We start from the raw sequence: 21,734 nt of genomic DNA, 5'->3' as shown, positions 1-21,734 counted from the left end.
ACTCTCCCTTTAAACACACTGGGACCACATTCCCACTCTCCGTTGAAACACACTGGGACCACATTCCCACTCTCCCTTGAACCTCACTGGGGCCACATTCCCACTCTCCCTTTAAACACACCGGGACCACATTCCCACTCTCCCTTTAAACACACCGGGACCACATTCCCACTCTCCGTTGAAACACACTGGGACCACATTCCCACTCTCCCTTGAACCGCACTGGGGCCACATTCCCACTCTCCCTTTAAACACACCGGGACCACATTCCCACTCTCCCTTTAAACTCACCGGGACTACATTCTCACTCTCCCTTTAAACTCACCGGGACCACATTCCCACTCTCCCTTTAAACACACCGGGACCACATTCCCACTCTCCCTTTAAACACACCGGGACCACATTCCCACTCTCCCTTTAAACACATCGGGACCACATTCCCACTCTCCTTTTAAACACACCGGGACCACATTCCCACTCTCCCTTTAAACACACCGGGACCACATTCCCACACTCCCTTTAAACTCACCGGGACCACATTCCCACTCTCCCTTTAAACTCACTGGGGCCACATTCCCACTCTCCCTTTAAACACACTGGGACCACATTCCCACTCTCCGTTGAAACACACTGGGACCACATTCCCACTCTCCCTTGAACCTCACTGGGGCCACATTCCCACTCTCCCTTTAAACACACCGGGACCACATTCCCACTCTCCCTTTAAACACACCGGGACCACATTCCCACTCTCCGTTGAAACACACTGGGACCACATTCCCACTCTCCCTTGAACCGCACTGGGGCCACATTCCCACTCTCCCTTTAAACACACCGGGACCACATTCCCACTCTCCCTTTAAACTCACCGGGACTACATTCTCACTCTCCCTTTAAACTCACCGGGACCACATTCCCACTCTCCCTTTAAACACACCGGGACCACATTCCCACTCTCCCTTTAAACACACCGGGACCACATTCCCACTCTCCGTTGAAACTCACCGGGACCACATTCCCACTCTGCCTTTAAACACACTGGGACCACATTCCCACTCTCCCTTTAAACACACCGGGACCACATTCCCACTCTGCCTTTAAACACACTGGGGCCACATTCCCACTCTCCCCTTAAACACACCGGGACCACATTCCCACTCTCCCTTGAAACACACCGGGACCACATTCCCACTCTCCCTTTAAACACACTGGGACCACATTCCCACTCTCCCTTTAAACACACCGGGACCACATTCCCACTCTCCCTTTAAACTCACCGGGACCACATTCCCACTCTCCCTTTAAACACACCGGGACCACATTCCCACTCTCCCTTTAAACTCTCCGGGAGCACATTCCCACTCTCCCTTTAAACACACCGGGAGCACATTCCCACTCTCCCTTTAAACTCACCGGGACCACATTCCCACTCTCCGTTGAAACACACTGGGACCACATTCCAACTCTCCCTTTAAACACACTGGGACCACATTCCCACTCTCCCTTTAAACACACCGGGAGCACATTCCCACTCTCCCTTTAAACACACTGGGACCACATTCCCACTCTCCGTTGAAACACACTGGGACCACATTCCCACTCTCCCTTGAAACTCACTGAGGCCGTTTGCATGCACTGTTCAAACCCACTGTGACCCTATTTTCTGTGTTCCCTTGAACTTATTGAATCCTTGCTTTCTGTACTCTTTATAAACTCACCAGGATCTCATTTTGTGTACTATCTTTAAAACTCCTTCACTGAAATTCACCTGGGCCCCAGTTACTCTTGCTCTCCCGAAAAATCTCTTGGTTTTACTTCCCACGGTGCCCTGAAATTCAACTGCCCCTCTGGAAAATTTTCGTGCTATAGTGTAAAATCTTGATAAAAATACTTGAATGTTTCTTCAAAGTAAATTTATTATCAAAGTACACATAGTTCATCGTATACACCCCGAAATTCATGTTCTTGCAGGGCTTCACAAGTAAAAGCAAGAAACAACAGAATCAGTGGAAGACTGCGCCTGACAGGGTGGACAAACAACTAACGTGCAAAAGGCAGCAAGTTGTGCAAATATAAAAATAAATAAAGAATAAACAAACAAATAAATAAATAAATATTGAGAACATGAGATGAATATGAAAGTGAGTCCATAGTTCGTGGAATCATCTCAGTGATGGAGTAAGTGAAGTTGAGTGAAGTTATCCCTTCTGCTTCACGAGCCTGATACTTGAGGGAGTAATAACTGTTCCTGAACCTGGTGGTCTGATTTGGTGTATTAATAGAAGTTGTGCCTAATTCGTCCAAGAAACTGTCTGTCCTAGGAGTGCTGTATTATGGTCACTTTACTGTGGCTTCTGAAGGAACAGAGTGAGTGAATAGAACATGAATGGATATTTGTGGCTTTTCGTGGTTTTTATAACGAGGCAGTACAGACCATTCCAGATTGTGAATGGACACTACCTACATATGAATTAACTCCCTAAACATGAAATTCAAAAGCCCAACTTCTGTACAGTCAATGGCCACTTGATCAGTTGCAGGAGTGGAACCAATCGTGGTTTTTTTTTGCTGCTGTAGCCCATCCATTTCAAGGCTTGATGTGTTGTGCATTCAGAGATGGTCTTCTGTATACTACTGTTTGGGTTACTGTTGCCTTCCTGTCAACTTGAACCAGTTTGGCCATTCTCCTCTGACCTCTTTCATTAACAAGGCATTTTCACCCACAGAGCTGCCACTCACTGGATGTTTTTTTGTTTTCACACCAGTTTTGTAAATTCTAGAGACTGTTATGAGTGAAAATCCAAGAAGATCGGTTTCTGAGATATTCAAACCACCCTTTCTGGAACCAAAAATCGTGTCATGGTCAAAGTCACATTTCTTTTCCATCTGATGTTTGATCTAAACAACAGATGAACCTCTTGACCATGTCTGCATGCTTTTATGCATTGAGTTGCTGCCACATAATTGGCTGATTAAATATTTGCAGTAACAGTCAAGAGTATAGGTGTACCTAATAAAGTGGCCACTGAGTGTGTATATGTACATTCCTACAAAGGGGAAAACTAGTAACATTTACTCTCTTCACTTTTAGTAAATGTTCTTTCTTATCAGTCTTATGTAGCTTGGAATCCATTCGTTATAGTATCATGGAGGTGTGGGTACCACATCAAATGATGTTTGTGTATTTTCCAGTATGGTCATGCTTAGACAGAAGAGTGCCACTGCTGTATGCTTTTCTAAAATTGCTGCAGATTTTCCAGGAATAATTCTGGAGTATGGATGACAAGATTGAATTCATTTCCTGGTTTGTTTGAACATTATGCATTGCTGCTTTGAATCCTAGACAGGGAAGCCTCATCATTTCAAAGCAGATAGGCAATTTTTCTTTCTTTATTGGTGAATGGATGGGAAGCAAGGTTTTAAAGTAAAGCCACAAATTATGCTTGCAGGGTGGAGTGTCTTTGAAGTACCAAAGCAGTGGTAACATTTCCTTTTCCACGCTTTCAGAGAATCTGAAGTTTGAAGTTTTCTGAATTATGCTGATGAATGTTGAATATAATAGTTCTCCACACCAAAGACAACTCTGCCATGGACCATCCCAACCTGGTTGTGAAAATAGGAGCATAGGGCATTGGACTATCAAGCCTATTTGTTAAAAGACCTAGAGCAACATAAGCTCCAGAGACCTCATCCCAGGATCTTCGCCTCGAAGATGTATAATGGGCTACACCTAGAGACAACTTGAAACACGAACCCAGGTGAGAAAACTCTATTGAGCTGCTTTCGGCAGCCTACGGCCCAGTGTGGGTGACAGGCTTAAGAGAAGAAAGACATCAATGACAGAAAGCCTGCAAGTATTCCAAGGAGAATGGGAAGTAACTAGTTTTCCTAAATAGAGAGCAAGGTTTAAAGAATGTGGATAGCCATGCATTTGTACAATAACCTTTCAGAACGATCAGGGACTGAACCAAATAAGGGAGACTTATGATTAATAAGTTGCTCAAATGGTCAAATTTGCAAAATTATTTTACATTGAAACTCTCAAGTAATTTTGCTAGCATAGGTGAAGGAAATTGATTCAAGGAATTGGAAGATTTGGGGAAAAAAATTGTAGGTTGGGTTTCAGTGCTGAAATTCTTTCATATGTGGCGTGGCTGTGCCGTGGTACAAGTTACCTGACAAGATTTCTGAAATTAGTAATACACCAGAGACGAATGGATAAAGATGAACGTAAGTGTGGATGCAGCAAAATTTGGGTTATTTTCACCAGATGTGAAATTGTTTCCTGACAAATTATCCTCTGCTGCTATTGATGATTCTTACAGTTTATTAAACTCTCAGTGTAGTTTTGAGGAAGCACTTCAATCATTTGCTGACATGGATTAATTATAGGTCTCAAGTTGCACCTGCAAAATAGATTTTACCCTCCATATAAATAGAAATGGTGAAAGATCTTCATATTTTAAATGGAGTAATTAGAATGAGCATTTCCAGCCGAAATCTCAATAGTCTCTTCAGTGGTGTTAATATATTAATTTAGATTAATTTGAATAAGGCATCTTGATTAAAATCAGCATTCTGGTTTCTTTACCATCTTGATCTATTTAATGCTTGGTAAATTGCCCCATACCCTTAGAGAATACATTCCCGATCCCTCAGTTTCTATACTTTTAACCGGTTGCATGTAAAGAATTCATGCTTTTGATCTGATCATGCATTAAAATCTAATACAACTTTAGGTGAAAAGTATCAGAAATTAAATTATAAAGTAATTATTTAATTATATAGTCGGCCTGGATGGGGTGTTGAGGGGTGACACTTCTTTTGAAGGGACTTGTTGTGTCCATTCCAGGCAACTCACTTACCTTTGGTCGCTACTGGATACTCAGCTTCACCTGTGGCTCCAATTAGCTGGTCGTATGCGACAGTGGCCACATCCCATTACACTGCTTCGACAGGCGGCTAAACCAGGTAAGAGTAGCCAGCGGCCTCATACCCCAGTGAATTAGGGACGTGCCTGTCCTAGCATGTGAAATCAGCTCTGGCATACTGGGCAGATGAGATCTACAATGAGATTCAATGAACAGGAAGGCAGTTCTGCAACACCCCATGGACAGTGTGAAGCATGACAAGACACAGAAGACATCATGATCTTACACTGCAAACAAAGAAGACCCCAGATTGTGCTGCCTCCTCATACCACTAGACCCGGACTTCGATAAGACCATAAGACATAACCATATAACAATTACAGCACGGAAACAGGCCATCTCGGCCCTTCTAGTCCATGCCGAACGCTTACTCTCACCTAGTCCCACCTACCTGCACTCAGCCCATAACCCTCCATTCCCTTCCTGTCCATATACCTATCCAATTTTACTTTAAATGACAATACCGAACCTGCCTCTACCACTTCTACTGGTAGCTCATCCCACACAGCTACCACTCTCTGAGTAAAGAAATTCCTCCTCGAGTTATCCCTAAACTTTTGCCCCCTAACTCTCAACTCATGTCCTCTTGTTTGAATCTCCCCTACTCTCAATGGAAAAAGCCTATCCACGTCAACTCTATCTATCCCCCTCATAATTTTAAATACCTCTATCAAGTCCCCCCTCAACCTTCTGTGCTCCAAAGAATAAAGACCTAACTTGTTCAACCTTTCTCTGTACCGCAGGTGCTGAAACCCAGGTAACATTCTAGTAAATCTCCTCTGTACTCTCTCTGTTTTGTTGACATCTTTCCTATAATTTGGTGACCAGAACTGAACACAATACTCCAAATAGATAATATTACATACTGGTTTGTCCGCTACCTTCCTTAAACAAAGGAACAATGGCTGTTCTCCAGTTTGCTGGGACCTTACAGAGGATAGAAAGACCTGTCAAATCTCATAGAAGCAGAAATAGGCCATTTGGCCCATCGATTCTGCCCCACCATTCAATCATGGCTGTTCGCTGTTTTCCACTCCTCAGCCCACTCCCCAGCTTTCTCCTAGCAAGCTCTGCTTTAAATACCCCCAGTGACCTAGCTTCCACAACTGCCTGTGGTAACAAACACCACAAATTCACCACCCCTGGCTAAAGAAATTTCTTTGCAACTCTGTTTTAAATAGACACCCCTCTACCCTGAGGTTGTGCCCGCTTGTCCTAGACTCCCCCACCATGGGAAACACCCTTCCCACATCTACTCTGTCTTGACCTTTCAACATTCGAAAGGTTTCAATGAGATCCTCCCTTATCCTTCTAAATTCCAGCAAGTACAGGGATAGAGCCATCAAATGTTCCTCATATGATAACCCTTTCATCCCTGGAATCATCCTTGAGAACCTCCTCTGAACCCTCCTCAATGCCAGTACATCTTTTCTTAAATGAGGAGCCTAAAACTGTATAAAATAATCAAGGTACTCAAGATGAGGCCTCACCAGTGCCTTATAAAGCCTCAGCATCACATCCTGGTCTTGTATTCTAGACCTCTTGAAATGAATGCTAACATTGCATTTGCCTTCCTCACCTGCAAGTTAACCATTAGGATGTCTGCACAAGGACTCCCAAATCACTTTGCATCTCAGATTTTTGGATTTTCTCCCTATTTAGAAAATGGTTCACACATTTATTTCTACTGCCAAAGTACATGATGTATTTCACTTGTCACTTTCTTGCCCATTCTCCTAATCTGTCTGTCCTTCTGCATCCTACCTGTTTCCTCAACACTACCTGCCCCTCCAGCAATCTCTGTATCATCTGCAAACTTGGTAACAAAGCCATCTATTCCATCATCTAAATCATTTAAATACAGCATAAAATGAAGCTGCCCCAACACCGACCCCTGTGGAACACCACTGGCCACTGGCAGCAAACCAGAAAAGGATCCTTTTATTCCCACTCATCCCCTCCTCTAACCATTTTAATAACTTTCCTGTAATACCATGGGCTCTAACTTGGTAAGCAGCCTCATGGGTGGCACCTTGTAAACAGTCTTCTGCAAGTCCAATTATATGATATCCACTGCATCCCCTTCATCTATCCTACTGGTAATCTCCATGAAGAATCCAAACATGTTCATCAGGCAAGATTTTCCCTTAAGGAAACCATACTGACGTTGCCCTATCTTGTCCTGTGTTACTAAATACTCCATAACCTCATTTTTAATCATTCCCAACTACTGAGATCAGGCTAGCTGGTCTATAATTTCCTTTCTGCTGCCTTGCTCCTTTCTTAAAGAATGGAGTGACATTTGCAATTTTCCAGTCCTCTGGCACCATGCCCAAGTTCAATGATTTTTGAAAGATCATTACTAATGCCTCCATAATCTCCACTGTTATCTCTTTCAGAACCCTAGGGTGCAGTTCGTCTGGTCTGGATGACTTATGTATCCTTAGGTCTTTCAGCTTTTTGAGCACCTTCTTTCCTGTAATAGTAACTGCACTCACTTCTTTCCTCACACCCTTCAACATCTGGCACACTGCTAGTGTCTTCCCACAGGGAAGACTGAAGCAAAATACTCATTTAGTTCATCTGCCATCTCCTTGTTCTATGCTATTATATCTCTGAACTCATTTTCTAGTGGTCTTATATCCACTCTCATCTCTCTTTTAATTTTTACATACTTGAAAAAGCTTTTATTATGCACTTTGATATTGTTTTCCAGCTTGCTTTCATATTTCATCTTTTCCCTCCTGATGATTCTTTTAGGCGCTCTCTGTAGGTATTTAAAACAATCCTCTTTCCTCCTGCAAAATGTAGGTTTTTAGATGCTTCCCAATCCTCTACCTTCCCACTAATTTTTGCTTTGTTGTATGCCCTCTCTTTTGATTTTACATGATCTTTGACTCCCCTTGTCAGCTACAGTTGTACTATTTTGCCATTTGAGTATTTCTTTCTTTTTGGAATCCATCTATCCTGCACCTACCTTATTTTTCCCAGAAACTCACACCATTGCTGCTCTGTTGTCACCCCTGCCAATTTACCTTGGCAAACTCCTTTCTCATACCACTGTAATTTCCTTTACTCCACTGAAATACTGCTACGTCAGACTTTACTTTCTCCCTATCAAATTTCAAGTAGAACTCAGTTGTATTGTGATTACTGTCTCCCAAGGGTTCTTTTACCTCAAGCTACCTAATCATCTTCGGTTCATTATGTAATGCCCAATGCAGTATAGCTGATCCCCTGGTAGGCTCAATGACAAACTGTTCTTAAAAAGCCATTCAACAAGCTCACTCTCTTGAGATCCATTACCAGCCTGATTTTCCCAATCGACCTGCATGTTGAAATCTCCCATGACGATCATAACATTGCCCTTCTGACACACCTTTTCTACTTCTTTTTGTAATTTGTGGTCCACATCCCACCTACTGTTGGGAAGCCTGTACGTAACTGCCTTCAGGCTCATTTTACCCTTGCAGTTTCTTAACTCAACCCACAAAGATGCAACATCTTCTAATACTTTGTCACATCTTTCTTCTGATTTGATGCATTCTTTACCAGTAGAACCACACCACCCCCTCTCCCTAGTTTCCTATCCCTCCAATATAACTTAAAATCTTGAACATTCCTAGGGGAAGACAGTAGGACTGTCCCAGTGCAATGACAGTTCCACTTCAAAACTCTACTGCACAGGTTTCCTGCCATTGTCAAACATGACAGACAACCACGGCAGTCAGACACACAGCACCAAATTCACTGTTAATACCAAAATAAACCAGGTTAACGTGCTGGGTGGTGAGGTAGAGATATGTCTCTATCACAGGAGGTATAAAGCACTCCTTCACTCTGTTTGCCTGCAGGTCCCCTTGGGCAAGATGTAGCACCTGCTTAGCCCCCCCCCCCCCCCACCGATCAGGGTCACGTGAAGCCATGGAAACAGGTGGTGGATGACTGTATGAGCAGCTGATGCATATCACATGTCCTGGTTAAGTGACCACAGATGCAGGGCAGACAATCTCTAAAGAGTATTGATAAAGGCTGGGGTCATTATCGATGAAGGCGATGGCAAACCATGCCTGTCGAAAAATTTGCCAAGAACAACCATTTTCAAAATAGTATCAGGGCAGCTCTACATGTATTTTGGGTAACTGCAGGATAAAATAACTTCACAGCTTCAACTTCATGATGCAGCAACAGACTGCTCATCTATATTTTCAATAATTGGTCAAAACTCCAATGGTCATGGTTGAGCATGGGTGTTGTATTCAGCGTGACTAGATATGCAAGCCTGGGCAGTACAATATGGAGGACAAGGTGTTTCCCATGTGCAAGCTACCCCTCCCCACGCATCTGATGAACCCAAAAGATACAGTTTGGCACCAGTAGCATCGCAGGAGCTGCTAGTCAGCGTTGACCTCAACATCGGACTAACTGAGGGACTCCAGCTCAACATTTATCCCTTGAGGTTTACTTCCAAAGCTTTCCCCATGAATGGGTACAGCCGCAAGGCAGCGGAGGTTGAGATTAGAACCTTCCCTCTTCCAGATGGGCTGCCGACCACGGCCGACGAGCCCCGTCTGCTTGAAGCAGGCTCCAGTAACTCCCATTTGTCACTGCTCCTGTCCATAGAAATGTTCTGCTGGACTTAGTAGCCAAGCTTCCTGTGAAGGCCAGGAGCTGGACTAGGTTGTAAGTGGCTATTTGAGGCACCTGCCATTGGGAGCATTTAATAGGTTGTAACTGCCTGAATTAGTATCAAATCAAGATGGTGGATGGTGCAAAAATTCACAAAATGTCACTGAGATTTATTTTAAATCGTTTTACTGGTAATCTGTATACACACACACACACACACACACGCGCGCACGCGCAGAGGAGAGATTGTTTGCCATCCCATTTGACAACGCTCAAAAGCTACAATAAATAGGCACGACTTCAAAAATGCAAAATAAACCCAAACAGAAAAAAAGACATCTGATGGCCCAGCAGGCAGCTGAGACAGATAGAATATCAGCTTCTTGCTTCAATAACCCCATCTGTGCCTTGTTGTTTGATTTCACCGACAGTAACAGCTCAGGGAGTGCAGTAACTGACTCTTGCCAAAGCTCACTGGGCGACGGGGAGGAAAATGGGATGCAACAGTTAAATCAGCCAGCTTCTTTCCCCTAGAGCAGCTGAAGTGTGCACGCCTGGATGTCAAATAATGAAAGGATTAGCCTGATTGAAGTTGCACAAGTGGTTGAATTACCCAGTATATAGAAATAATCACCGACGGGGAAAGCACTGTAAGTAGCTGGGACTTGAAGGAAATGGCAGTGAAAATGGGAAAGGACTGATGGAAAATTAGAGATTTAAAGAAATGCAGTAGCATTGCTCATGCTTTCTCATTGGTGAAGTATTTGGATGCAATGCCTATCTTTAACATTCAAACAATTATTGCAATGTGCTGTACATTACACAGCAGACTGGTTTTAACGGCTGTCTCACAGGCATGCATCATAATACTGTGGAAATATAATAATTACATCATCGGTCTTAGTGGGAAAATTAAATATTTAAAAATAGGAAATATGGGAAATAGTACTCCATATATAGCTAACTTGCAAAATATAACTCTCAAGAATGCGTTAATTAAAGCAACATTAAACTGAATCACAAAAAACCTTCTACCCAAATTATATATTCTAGCATTAAATTTCTTATCATGGTTTCCTATTATTGAACTAATTAGATTTAAAATATACCTAATCATAAAGACAAAAGTACTATGAGAGGTTCTGCAAGGGACAGGGATTCAGATTACTGGATCATAGGGGCTCCTTTTGGGGCAGGCATGACCTGAACAAAAAGGGCGGGTTGCACTTTAATCCAAGGGGCTATTGGTGAAGAGTTTAAACTAGAATTACTGGGGGGTGGGAACCAAACTGAAGAGACAGAAGAAGGAGCTGTTGACTCACAAATAGAAAAAAGCACAGAGACAGTGCGAGAGGGAGGATAGGTAGGTGATAGAGAAGGGATACGTTCAGACCAATGATTTGAGATGTGTCTGTTTTAATGCAAGAAGCATCATGAACAAAGCGGATGAGCTTAGAGCATGGATCAGTACTTGGAGCTATGATGTTATGACTTGGATGGCTCAGGGACAGGATTGGTTACTTCAAGTGCCAGGCTTTAGATGTTTCAGAAAGGATAGGGAGGGAGGCAAAAGGGGTGGAGGCATGGCACAGCTGATCAGAGAGTGTCACAGCTGCAGAAAAGGAGGAAGTCATGGAGGGATTGTCTACTGAGTCTATGTGACTGCAAGTTAGAAACAGGAAGGTGTCAATAACTCTACTGGGTGATTTTTATAGACCACCCAATAGTAACAGGGACATTGAGGAGCAGATAGGGAGACAGATTCTGGAAAGGTGTAATAATAACAGGGTTGCTGTGGTGAAAGATTTTGATTTCCCAAATATTGATTGGCGTCTCCCTAGAGCAAGGGGTTTAGATGGGGTGGAGTTAATTAGATGTGTTCAGGAAGGTTTCCTGAAACAATATGTAGACAAGCCTACAAGAGGAGAGGCTGTACTTGATCTGGTATTGGGAAATGAACCTGGTCAGGTGTCAGGTGTCAGGTCTCTTAGTGGGAGAGCATTTTGGAGATAGTGATCACAATTCTCTCTCCCTTCCATAGCATTGGAGAGGGATAGGAACAGACAAGTTTGGAATAAGGGGAAATATGAAGCTATCAGGCAGGAACATAGAAGCATAAATTGGGAACAGATATTCTCAGGGAAATGTATGGCAGAAATGTGGCAAATGTTTAGGGGATACTTGAGTGGCATTCTGCATAGGAACGTTCCAATGAAACAGGAAAAGAATGGTAGGGTACAGGGACCATGGTGTACAAAGGCTGTTGAAAATCTTGTCAAGAAGAAAAGTTTACAAAAGGTTCAAAAAACTAGGTAATGATAGAGATTTATAAGACTATAAGGCTAGCAGGAAGGAGCTTAAGAAGGAAATTAGGAGAGCCAGAAGGAGCCATGAGAAGGCCTTGGAGAGCAGGATTAAAGAAAACCCCAAGGCATTCTACAAATATGTGAAGAACAAGAGGATAAGACATGAGAAAATAGAACCAATCAAGTGTGACAGTGGAAACGTGTGTAGGGAACCAGAGGAGATAGCAGAGGCACTTAATGAATACTTTGCTTCAGTATTCACTACAGAAAAGGATCTTGGTGATTGTAGGGATGACTTACAGTGGATTGAAAAGCTTGAGCATATAGACATTAAGAAAGAGCAGTGCTGGAGCTTTTGCAAAGCATCGTTGGGTAAGTCTGGCGACCAAAGGAGATGTACCCCAGGCTGTTGTGGGAGGTGAGGGAAGGGATTGCTAAGCCTCTGGCAATGATCTTTGCATCATCAATGGGGATGGGAGAGGTTCTGAAGGATTGGAGGATTGCAGATGTTGCTCCCTTATTCAAGAAAGGGAGCAGATTTAGCCCAGGAAATTATAGGCCAGTGAGTCTTACTTCAGTGGTTGGTAAGTTGATGGAAAAGATCTTGAGAGGCAGGATTTATGAACATTTGGAGAGGCATAATATGATTAGGAATAGTCAGCATGACTTTGTCAAAGGCAGGTCGTACTTTACCAGCCTGATTGAATTTTTTGAGGATGTGACTAGACACATTGATGAAAGTAGAGCAGTAGATACAGTGTATATGGATTTCAGCAAGGCATTTGATAAGGTACCCCATGCAAGGCTTTTTGAGAAAGTAAGGAGGCATGGGATCCATGGGGACCTTGCTTTGTGGATCCAGAACTGGCTTGCCCACAGAAGGCAAAGAGTGGTTGTAGACGGGTCATATTCTACATGGAGGCTGGTGACCAGTGGTGTGCCTCAGGGATCTGTTCTGGGACCCCTTCTCTTTGTGATTTTTATAAATGACCTGGATGAGGAAGTGGAGGGATGGGTCAGTAAATTTGCTGATGACACAAAGATTGGGGGTGTTGTGGATAGTGTGGAGGGCTGTCAGAGGTTACAGTGGGACATCAACAGGATGCAAAACTGGGCTGAGAAGTGGCTGATGGAGTTGAACCCATTTCAGTGTGCGGTGGTTCATTTTGGTAGGTCAAATATGATGACAATATAGTATTAACGGTAAGACTTTAACAGTTTAACAGTGTGAAGGATCAGAGGAATCTTAGGGACCGAGTCCATAGGATACTCAAAGCTGCAGTGCAGGTTGACTCTATGGTTAAGAAGGCATACGGTGCATTGGCCTTCATCAACCGTGGGATTGAGTTTAACAACCGAGAGGTAATGTTACAGCTATATAGGACCCTGGTCAGACCCCACTGGGGAGTACTGTGCTCAGTTTCGGTCACCTCACTACAGGAAGAATGTGGAAACTATAGAAAGGTTGCAGAGGATGTTACCTAGATTGGGGAGCATGCCTTATGAGAATAGGTTGAGTGAACTCAGCCTTTTCTCTTTGGAGCAGCAGAGGATGAGAGGTGACCTGATAGAGGTGTATAAGATGATGAGAGGCATTGACCATGTGGATAGTCAGAGGCTTTTTCCCAGGGCTGAAATGGCTAACACAAGAGGGCACAGTTTTAAGGTGCTTGGAAGTAGGTACAGAGGAGATGTCAGGGGTAAGTTGTTTTTTTACGCAGAGAGTGGTGAGTGTGTTGAAAAGGCTACCAGCAACGGTGGTGGAGGCAGATACAATAGATTCTTTTAAGAGATTCCTGGATATTTTTCTAAACATGGAGTTTAGAAAAATAGAGGGCTGTGGGTAACCCTAGGTAATTTCTACAGTAAGTACGTGTTTGACACAGCATTGTGGACCAAAGGGCCTGTATTGTGCTGTAGCTTTTCTATGTTTCTATATGCTGCTGGAACTGGAGGACCTGAGTTATAAGAAACGGTTGAATACATTAGGACTTTATTCCCTAGAATGTAGGAGATTGAGGGGAGAGGTATACAAAATTATGAGGGGCATAGATAGGGAGAATGCAAGCAGGTTTTTTCCACTGAGGTTGGGTGAGACAACTAGAGGTCATGGGTAAAGGGTGAAAGGTGAAATATTTACGAGGAACATGAAGGGAAACTTCTTCACTCAGGGTGGTGAGAGTGTGGAATGAACTACCAGCACAAGTGGTGGAAGCGATTTTGATTTCAACGTTTAAGTGAAGTTTGGATAGGTACATGGATGGTAGGGGTACGGAGGGCTATGGTCCGAGTACAGGACAATGGGAATAGGCAGCTTAAATAATTTGGCATGGACTAGAAGGGCCAAAGGACCTGTTTCTGTGCTGCAGTTTTCTATGATTCTATGACTCAGGCAGTCACTACAAGTACAGGGTAAAACTTATAGCAGCAAAAATAAAACATTCTTCAGGAAGTCAGATCATCTGACCAGGAAGAGTCAGGCACACCAAAACCTCTCAACAGAGTTGTTAATTTTTCTTGATCATGACTTGGACCTTGTAGAAACAAACGTCTTTCACATAAAGGCAATTAGAGATGGGATACAGTAAGCAGGCAGATCTCTTGGAGTAATCTGTCATTACAACTTGAAGAGGATATCAGAAACAAATAATGTACATTTATTTGAAATTAGTTCACTGAACTAATTGTTTCATTCTCCTACTGTTATCAGTTGGACCTACCCCAGTTGGACAGGGTCGACTATGGATGTTGCATTCTAGCTGTCTATGTACAAGCCAAGGAGAGCGAGCTGTTCCCCATGCAGCAAGCTCCCTCTCTCCATTCAGCTGATGAATCCAAAGGAACAGCAAAGACCGATACAGTTTGGCATCAGTGGCATCGCAGGAATTCCCAGTCAGTGTTGAGCTCAACGTAGGATTAGGGACCCCAGCTCCATCGTTTTCCCTTGGACGCAGCCTTCCCCATTAGTGGGTATAGCCACAAGGCAGCAGAGTGTAGAGATCAGAGTTATCCTTCTCCGAGACAAGCTACCAACCACAGCTGAAGGGCCCCATCTGCCTGAAGCAACTGATTTAAGATGCCAGTAATCCATCCTTGCCCCTTCTCCCATCAGTAGAAACTGTTCTGCTGGACTTAGTAGCTAACCCACATGTGAAGGCCAGGAGCTGGACTTGGTTGTCAGAGGCTATTTGAGATATAACCATTGGGAGCACTTAATAGGTAGTAGGAGCTCATCCCACTATCTCCCATTCCCATGCCCCAGCTATGACAACCTTAAAGAACTGATTATCCATAAAATTAAGTATGTGGAAAACATTTACTCTACTGTTAGTATTTTGGTTGAAACCCTGCAACAGAAATTGAAAAAAAGTGGAGAGTAGATGGGTTGGTGGTAGTGATGATAGGAGGCAGTAGGTGAGGTGAAGGATGATAGGCAGATCAACTTGGGCAGGAAAGGAGGCGGCGCAGAGCTGGGAGACAGAGACAGGTGGAATATAGATGGAGACAGACAAAAAGGCAGATGGAACCAGGTGGGGGAGGAGAGAGGGTTGAATGAGAGAGTGAAGATGGAGATAGGTAGGAGGATGTTGGGCAGAAATGAAAAGGCTCCCAGAACTGCAGTCTGATGAGAGGAAAATAATAAGGGGAATCATTGGGAGAGAGGAGTAGAGCAGATGAAATCAGAACCAGATAGGGAAGGAGAGAGTGAGAACAGGTGGATAAAAGGTGTGGAACCCAAACAGGGAGATGAAAATGTGTGATGAGGAGGCTGGGGGGCAGTGGGGTGGGGGGAGGCGATAGAAAGGGGGAGTGGGTTCAGAAACACAACTGAGATTAGAGTTGCCTGAAATCAGATAATTCATCCAATTGAAACTACCCAGGCTACAAACTGATTACCTAGTTTGCTCCAGATTAGGCTTCCTCTATATCAGTGAGACCAAGCAGACCTGGTAACCGGTTTGCAGAGCACTCTGCACGCTGTCTGCGATAGCCTTCCAAGTTCCCAGTTACAAGCCATTTTAATTCCCCTTCCCATTCGCACACTGACCTGACCTGACCATCGGCAGCCTTTTTCACTGTCACTGTGAGGCCCAATACAGACAAGAGGAGCAACACCTTATATTCCCTGTAGGTAGTCGACAACCATAATATATCCTGTGGCAATAAATTGGCTGAGGTGTTCATTTACATCAAATCAAGATCATTACTGATAATGAAAAAGCAATTGCAACATACAACTCACACCTGAGGTACAAATTTAGGGAAAAAATCCTGTACGCTCTGACAAAAAGCAAATTACGTGCCAAGATTATTAAATGACAATGAACAATAAAAAAAACCATACCCATTTATTAGATCAGCTTTGATGAAAGAATGTGTGCTGAATCTTTTATGAGCTACTTCTTAATTATACAAGCATTATTAACATCTTTCATCAGGAGAAAATCTATGCATCATTAAAATGTCAGTAAAACAAAGTTGCGAGGACGTTGACTGGATTACTCTATACAATAGCACAGTTGTGGTGTGCATAAGGTGGTGGCAGCTTAATTGGACAACAATGGAAGTTAACAGTTCTAATTTTCAGTGATTACATTCTTATTGAGAACTGTTTAAAGCTCTGAATGTGTTGAGATACACAAGATTACCCCAGTAAAATTCAAATTATAGTGCTCTGACCAACAGTTATTCAAACATCAACAGTATTTGGTCACCATATATTGGTTTGTGAAAGGCAGATGTGCTGAATCTCCTGCATGGAATCACTTCATGCCTTTCTAAACATCGCTGTGAAGTGCCTCAGGACACCCAGACAAAGGCACTGTATAGTCACAAGTCTTTGTTCACCTATCGAGAAATGCACTGCAGTATCAATCAATTTCTTTTTCCTGTTCAGAGATTTCACTCTTTAATTTCTTGTAACCTCCTTCATTTGTGACCAACTGTGTGCAGTTCTCAATGGCTTTCACTACTTCATTGATTGTCCACTTCTCCTCTTGAAGTGCATGTTCATCCAATGTAAAAGGTCCCTGTTTGGTTCTGATCAACTCTTTAACAAAGGCACAGGAAGAAAGCTCTAGCAGAAATAAAATGTGTTATGTCAGACATTGAATTTCAAACAAAAATTGCTATTATAAAAGGGTTAGTACTCTGTCTGAATTTAAAATAGATTTCTTCCCTACCTTTGCCAAGGTCATTCACCAAACTACGAACGTAAAAGCCACCTCCACATTCAATATCTGAAACAGATACACACCATTCCATGCAGCATGAAAGATCTTCAATTCTTTAACATTTTTATTATGTGATAATAGCCTCAGCAATTTGAAGGATTTCACAGAACATAAGAATGTAAGAAAATAGGAGAATTGGGCCAATTTTTTCTATACCATCTGTTCTGCAATCAACAAGAGAATATCTGCTGATGCTGGAAATCCAAGCTACATACACAAAATGCTGGAGGAACTCAACAGACCCGGCAACATCTATGGAAAAGAGTATAGTCGACACTTCAGGCCAAGACTCTTCATCGGGACTGCAGAAAACAAGATGAGAAGTCAGAATTAGAAGGTGGGGAGAGGGGAGTAAGAAACACAAGGTGATAGGTAAATCTGGGAGGGGCAGAGGGGTGAAGTAAGGAGTTGGGAAGTTGATTGCTGAAAGAGATACAGGGCTGGAGAAGGAGGAATCTGACAGGAGAAGACAGAAGGCCATGGTAAAAAGAAAAGGGGAGGTGCACCAGACGGAAGTGAAGGGCAGGTAAAGAGATAAGGTGAGAGAGGGGAAAGGGAACTAGGGAATGGTGAAGGGGAGAAGGCATTACCGGAAAAATTTGAGAAATCGATGTTCGTGCCATCAAGTTGGAGGCTACCCAGTCAAAATTCGCGATGCCCTCCTCCAACATGAGTGTGGCCTCATTGCAACAGTAGAGGAGGCCGTGGCCTGGCATGTTGGAATGGAATGGGAGGTGGCATTAAAATGGGTGGTCATTGGGAGATCCCGCTTTTCCTGGCGAAGCGGTCTTCCAATCTACATCGGGTCTCACCGATATACAGGAGGCCACATTGGGAGCACTGGATGCAGTAGATGACCCCAACAGACTCACAGGTGAAGTGTCGCCTCACCTGGTAGGACTGTTTGGGGCCTTGAATGGTAGTGAGGGAGGAGGTGTAGGGGCAGGTGTAGCACTTGTTCTGCTTACAAGGATAAGTGCCAGGAGGGAGATCAGTGGGGAGGGACAAGTGGACAAGGGAGTCGCGTAGGAAGCGATCTCTGTGGAAAGCAGTAAGTGGAGGAGGGGTGGGGGGGGAGTGAAAGATGTGTTAGGTGGTGGGAGATGGAGGAAATTACGGAGAACTATGTGCTGGATGCAAAGGCTGGTGAGGTGGTAGGTGACAAGAGGAATCCTATTCCAGGTCCCAGGTGGGGTCAGGGCAGACATACATGAAATGGAAGCGATATGGTTGAGGGCAGTATTGATGCTGGAGAAAGAGAAGCCGCTTTGTTTGAAGAAGAAGGATGTCTCCTCCATTCTGGAATGAAAAGACCCTTTTCCCACCCTGTTACTGGTAAAAATGCCACTACGTTCTCTCAATTCCTCCGTCTCCACTGCAACTGCTCTCAGGATGAGGCTTTTCATTCCCCTCTCCTCTCTCTCACCTCATCTCCTTACCTGCCCATCACCTCCCTCTGGTGTTCCATGGCCTTCTGTCCTCTCCCGTCAGATGCCCCCTTCTCCAGCCTAGTATCTCTTTCACCAATCAACTTCCCTGCTCTTTAGTTCAGCCCTCTCCCCACCCCCCTCTGGGTTTTACCTATCACCTTGCACTTCTTCCTTCCCTTCCCCCACCTTCTCATACTGACTCATCCTTTTTTCTCCGGTCCTGATGAAAGGTTTCAGCCCGAAACATCATCTCTACTTCTTTCTATAGATGTTGCCTGGCCTGCTGAGCTCCTCCAGCATTTTGTGTGTGTTGTTCCACAGTCGATCACCATTTACCCACCCGCACTTTAAAGATGTCTAATTGTCCAGTTTTCTCCATTACCTGGGCAGAAGGTTCCAGCAACTGTGAAAAGATATTTCTATATATCTCAGTTTTAAGCGACAGGCCTCCTACTTCAAACACAAGGAAATCTGCAGATGCTAGAAATTCAAGCAACACACACAAAATGCTGGTGGAACGCAGCAGGCCAGGCAGCATCTATAGGAAAAAGCACTGTCAACGTTTTAGGGCCGAGACCCTTCCTTTCAGTTAGTCCTGACGAAGGGTCTCGGCCCGAAACTTCGACAGTGCTTCTTCCTATAGATGCTGCCTGGCCTACTGTGTTCCACCAGCATTTCGTGTGTGAGGCCTCCTACCTTGTAGTTAAGTCCTCTTGTTTGAGATTGCCCCATTAGTGAAAACAACCCCATATCTACCTTGTTATGCCCCCTATACAATCTTGTTTGTTTGAATTTATCTCTTCTCATTCTGAGATAACAGACCCAGACATATTGCAGGATGAGCAACAGTAGAATCCGGTTAACTGGGCCACCAGTTCATCGGGGCAGCCACTTATTTGAACAACTGTTAAAGAACAAAAACTAATTAAGAAAATTGCTGGGATTCCCTTCTTTTATTTGGGACACTATGTTGCTTAATTGGGACAGGACACTGTCACTGAACAGTTTCAAACTAGCATCATTCACGTGCACTTGTTAGACACTACACCGTGCTTAGAGTAAACAGTTTTTAAACAGCGTCAGTTGGATGTGTTTGTGTTCAAAGGGCAGTAATTTTGGTCACTGATAGTTGGCAACAAATAAATAGTAAGTCAGTTCAGAACTGTTTTGCTCACTGGGGTTTCAAGCATTCAGTCTTGGAGATGCCAGAAACAGCTGAGAGTGAAAATGACACTATTTCACTATTTCAACATGTTAGGAACTATGAAGAATTTGAAGGTATCAACAATCATCTTGAATGGTACAAAGAAAATGAAGATTTGCAGGATGCAATTGTCGAAGGTATTGTATGAAGACAACACACACAAGATGTTGGAGGTACTCAGCAGGTCAGGCAGCATCTATGGAAAAGACTAAACAGTTTTGGGCCAAGACCCTACTTTGGGATTTGTCTGGGTCCTGATGAAGGGTCTCAGCCCAAAACATCAACTGTTTACTCTTTTCCACAGATGCTGCCTGACCTGCTGAGTTCCTTCAACATTTTGTGTGTTACTGTGGTAGTATACAGTGTTCTAACTTATTCCGTATTTCATTTAAATATATAATTTGTTACTGTTAAACGCTAGTTGTTTTTTTTTATACCTTTATAACTATTTCCATGAACCTTTGGCTTATTGGCGCAGCTACTTAACTGGGCCAAAATATACTGGACCCGATCCGTCCCAATTAACTAGAATTCACTGCATTTCCAAATCAGTTTAGTGTGTAGTTTGGATAGAAATGTGCATTTGCTGACTTTTCCACGTGCCTATTGAGTGCAGAAGCTGTGGATTAGAGAGATGCCGTGGACAGAGCTGGGGAGTAACTGCAGTTGGGAATGAGCACTGTTAGATGGGGTGCCGGTTCTCCTGGATTGTTCTAAGTTTCATCACTGTTGTTGGAGCCTATGCACCCATCATGAGGTATCAGGAGTTGAGTCACTTTCTGCTGATATCCCCATCTCTGTCTGCGTACATTTGCATTTTTGGTAATTAAACTGGTTGTTATCTTCATACCTCTAACAAATTTGAAGTGGACGAACCGAGCCGGCAGAGTCCGACCCCGAGAACAAGGAACAAGCCAATGTTTGACCGATTTAAGCGCCGGGCCAGATGGAGAATGTCGGGTACAGATTCTCTGGGTGCTCCAGTTTCCTCCCACAGTTCAATGATGTACTGGTTAGTAGGCTAATTGGTCATTGTAAAATGTCCTATGATTATGCTCGTTTTTAATTGGGTGTTGCTGGGGCAGTGAGACGCAAAGGGCCGTTGGGGCCTACTCTGCACGTTATTTCTAAATAAATAAATAAAACATTAGCTCATTTTCACTTCCAACAGTAATGACCTGATCTGCTAATTACTTCCAGCATTTTTACGTCTTGTTTCAGTTTGGAAGCATCTACAGTATTTTTTACTTTCAACATGTTTTTGCCTATGTAGTTGAGCCTGAGTTTCAACTACTCTCTCAGCTAGCCTGCCATCCTGAAAGGTCTCCAGATCCCACTGTTCCTGAGCAATGGTATCATTAAGCTTATATTCTTCTTCATCCATTTCATCTACAATCTCACTTGTTTATGCATGAGGAAGCAAAACAAAAGCATAAAAATTACAATATTAATGCCTTTCATTCCAGGCAATGACTCCATCAGCAGCTGTTATTTCCACATTCAATGAATTAATCCTCCCTCTTGTCTACTCAGTATAAGTGAAACTCTATCTTTGTAAGAATGAATTTGTACTTTGTAAGTACTGAATTTGCACCACATCTTGCTGAAATATCTTTGAAACACGGGAGATAATATTCCAACATATTCTAGGAAAACCCTTTGTGATAATATACTTAGGGAAGGACAGCATTGCTTTATGCACAAGAGTAGGAGGAAAGGAAAGGATTTAACTTTGCTAGGTATACTGCCTGACCATTACAATAACAGAACAAGTGAATTTATTATGAAATATTGAAAGCATTTATTTTCTTACCAAGAGTAAAGTGAGGAGGACTGTAATCCTGTACAGAAAGATCATACACCATTACACATCTAGCAGGTTTAGATTCTACAGCTTCTCCTTTCTTCACCAAACAAGAAAGCCTTTGCCCATTCTGTTTCAAAGCAGAATATCTGAAAATAAGAATAGTATATATATATATATATATATTAGACATGGG

The 21,734-nt window shown here is 43.2% G+C and overlaps 1 protein-coding gene across 1 annotated transcript in view; it reads right to left on the bottom strand.

The window, feature by feature from the left end:
* Window positions 1-16,199: 16,199 nt before the first annotated feature.
* trub1 (TruB pseudouridine (psi) synthase family member 1) overlaps window positions 16,200-21,734 on the bottom strand; it is a 49,317-nt gene continuing 43,782 nt past the window's right edge. The window contains exons 6-8 of the mRNA XM_073027831.1: window positions 21,548-21,687; window positions 17,050-17,106; window positions 16,200-16,943 (exon numbers count right to left, since the gene is read on the bottom strand). Coding sequence (XP_072883932.1) covers window positions 16,738-16,943; window positions 17,050-17,106; window positions 21,548-21,687 — 403 coding nt within the window. The 3' untranslated portion in view covers window positions 16,200-16,737. The remainder of the gene's footprint in view (window positions 16,944-17,049; window positions 17,107-21,547; window positions 21,688-21,734) is intronic.

Source organism: Hemitrygon akajei, chromosome 23 (assembly GCF_048418815.1).
Source record: "Hemitrygon akajei chromosome 23, sHemAka1.3, whole genome shotgun sequence".
Classification (NCBI taxonomy): domain Eukaryota; kingdom Metazoa; phylum Chordata; class Chondrichthyes; order Myliobatiformes; family Dasyatidae; genus Hemitrygon; species Hemitrygon akajei.
Note: the sequence above shows the minus strand (reverse complement) of the source record. Positions and strands in the feature narration are given on the sequence as shown.